This window comes from Alligator sinensis, unplaced genomic scaffold, assembly GCF_000455745.1.
Source record: "Alligator sinensis unplaced genomic scaffold, ASM45574v1 scaffold237_1, whole genome shotgun sequence".
Taxonomy (NCBI): Eukaryota; Metazoa; Chordata; order Crocodylia; family Alligatoridae; genus Alligator; species Alligator sinensis.
This window is the reverse complement of record NW_005841849.1, coordinates 5,874,154-5,877,084: the sequence shown is the minus strand read 5'-3', so window position 1 is coordinate 5,877,084 and position 2,931 is coordinate 5,874,154. Positions and strand designations below refer to the sequence as shown.

At 45.9% G+C, this 2,931-nt stretch overlaps 1 protein-coding gene across 1 annotated transcript; it reads right to left on the bottom strand.

Moving 5' to 3' along the window:
* Window positions 1-165: 165 nt before the first annotated feature.
* On the bottom strand, window positions 166-2,196 carry COPS9 (COP9 signalosome subunit 9). Its single transcript, XM_014522127.2, has 3 exons — window positions 2,040-2,196; window positions 1,076-1,148; window positions 166-479 (listed from the first exon to the last, which is right to left on the bottom strand). Exons 1-3 carry the CDS (start codon window positions 2,100-2,102, stop codon window positions 442-444), a joined length of 174 nt encoding a protein of 57 aa, XP_014377613.1. The 5' UTR covers window positions 2,103-2,196; the 3' UTR covers window positions 166-441.
* Between the last annotated feature and the right edge of the window lie 735 nt (window positions 2,197-2,931).

Below are 2,931 nucleotides of genomic sequence, written 5' to 3'. Positions count from 1 at the left end.
CGGGGGGGGGGGGGGGGAATGAATGACTCTACACAAAAAGGCTAGATTAATCCTAAATATTGAAAAACAAGATCATATATTCTGTAGTTTATCTTTGTATAATGCCTAAAAGTAACAATGAATGTTACCCCCCACCCACTCCCCACAAAACCAGGATCTTCAGGGAATTTCTAAATGCATCAGCATTTATTAACACTGGAAACAAATCCAGTGGAGCGTTTATTAAATGAATACATCAGCAAGTACATTAAAGAAAACAAATATGCTTTCTAGTAACAGCAGTTCACAATTCCTTTCATATCACCTTTTAACCACTGAATTTTCAATATCTCTGAAAGCATTTTTACAAATTTACTCCAAGTTTTTTTCTTAAAGGAGACCACTGGCAATCCTACAGGGGGATTCCACACCTTTTAACACTGCATAGCTAGAAGACGAATTTCACTGGATGTCATCATCATCAAAGAGATCTTCAAAATCTAGTTGGAACAAAGAAAACAAACAACACAGTATAGTAGTCTACATTCCACCTACATATATTTTTCATTAAAGGCAAGTAAAAGCTAAACAAACTAGATTAATCTGAAACCCAACGTCAGGTGATCTTGTCTCCTGCACCACAGAAGTCAACAAGAGTTTTGCCGCTGATTTGAATGGAGGCAGGCTCATGGTCTCAACCATGTGCTCCTCTCATTCCAAACTGAGCTGAATTCACAAAAAGAATTTTCCCATGAAAAATGTGTGTGTGGGGGGGGGCGTGTCAAGATTTTAAAGCATGTAATGACCAAAGCAGAGGGTTCTTCTTAAACAAAGTTGCATATTCTTGTCACATAATAAAATATATCATGTTACATTACTGAAGGCAAAATTTAAGTGGTTTATTTAGGGATTAGAGAGTACCAAATAGCATGTTGGCCCTAACGTCTAGTCCAAATCTTGGGAACCACTTAAAACTGACTTTTGACAGTCATATATTCACTACCAATACAAAGCAATCCAATTCACAGTGGCATTACTTCTGTATTTTAAAAAAGTAAGTAATACTGCAACAGAAATGTAATAAATTAAGTCTTACCATTAAAGAAATCTGCATGAACTGCTTTTTCGTTGGCTGCTAAATCCATCAGCAGACCTGTACTTCCCCCTGCCTAAAAACAAATACCGTTTTATCAATTACTGCTTTTTGTTTAGTAACAAAAAATACAATGCGAGTGACTTCAAGATATGATGTATTAATTCTCATACCACATGCACCATTCCCTGAAAATCAGCAATCAAAAAATTGGGGTGCGTGTCTTGAGCCAGGAAACCGATTTCCAGACAGTTTGGTTAAAAGTATACTCAGCTTATTGACAAGTAACCTGACATCCTCACATCACATCATTTCCAGCTGCGTACCCAATCTTTATTTCCTATATCTCCTGCTTACTGAGTCCCTCTTGTAGCATATGCTGTACACCTCAACTAGGGCAGATGCTAGATGCATCAGTCAGACCATGGCCTTTTCCCTTCCAATGGGGCAGCAATGTCAGGCGAGGCAACTACCGTATTTTCCCATATACAACATGCCCCAAAATAAAACACACTTTGTTTTTTAAATAACCCCCCACCACCCTTTCCTTGTAGCAAACAACTGGGCGGCAGTGGCTGGATGCCCGAGCCCACTTGCAGTTCTGCTGCCCATCAGCCATCTGCTGACTTTCCTTTCATTGTTGCCCATGGGCCACCAGAAACTGCCCTTCCTGCATGCCTTGCTCATCATACGCACTGAAATTCCCAGCAACTGGCCCGGGGGGTGCGCTAGGCAAGACAATACGGTATCAGCCCACGCCAGAGATAGGAGTGGGGGGGCGGGGCCATATCAGCAACGGGGACCCGCCCCACGTCTTCGCGCAGGCGCAGGCGGGACTCCCCCCGTCGCCGGCCCCACCCCGCGGGAGGAGCCAATCAGATCGCCGGGCGGCACAGGCAGCCCCCCCACCAGCCACAACCGCGAGCTGCGCGCGCAGCCTTTCCCTCAGTCCCCGCCCCCTCCTCACCTCGTCCAGGTCCACGTAGGGCCCCGCGCCCTCGGGGAACATCTCATCCACCGCCGGCTTCATCGCCCAGCCAGGCACGCAGATACCGCGCTAGGCTCCCAGGGGCTGCCCGTCCCTTCAGAGTCACTTCCGGTCCGGCTTCACTGACAGTTTCCGGTATGAGGAGCGCGTGTGCGCGCGCGACTTGTCTGGAAGCTCGGAGGACCGGCGCTCTATGGTATCGGGGGCCAGCTTGTCGCGCTGGTTCCCCCTGAGCGCCACAGCTGTACATGCACCTCGTTCAGCTGTTATCGCGGGGCATTGTTACAATTATGATTGTTATTTTATTATTATTAATAACGATGCTTGATAATACTAGGGCACCAATGATGGTTGTAATGATTGTTATTATTGTTTATTATTTTATTATTATTGCTGCTGCTGCTGTTGGTGATGCCCTAGTATTATTATTCATAGTAGTAGTGATGATAATAATGATAACAGTAATGATAATTAAATCCCTGGCTCTTCTATAGTAGGAGATCCAGAATAAGCTTTCCATAAGTGCCCAAGTGCTATGGGCCTTGCAGGTGGTACACCAGAATGAATGTCCCCTACCAAGGCAGCCCCTGAAAGGGGAGAGACTCCATGGGTGCAGGCACGTATCGAGCAGTATGTGTCCTAGCGGCTGTGCCAATACACTGGCAGAGATCACACCCTTCTCAAACACCTGGCTACAGACCAGACCTTAGAAGGCTGAAGCCTGGTTTACAATTCTGAGCTCCAGCACCATGGGGTGCCTTGAGATCCTTTCAAGGGTGCCATGAGCTGCCACAGTCTTAGCACCATTGGGTGTGCAAACACGATTAACCAGATGAAGCCAGAGGTTTCGCATAGGAACTCCTGGTGTTAA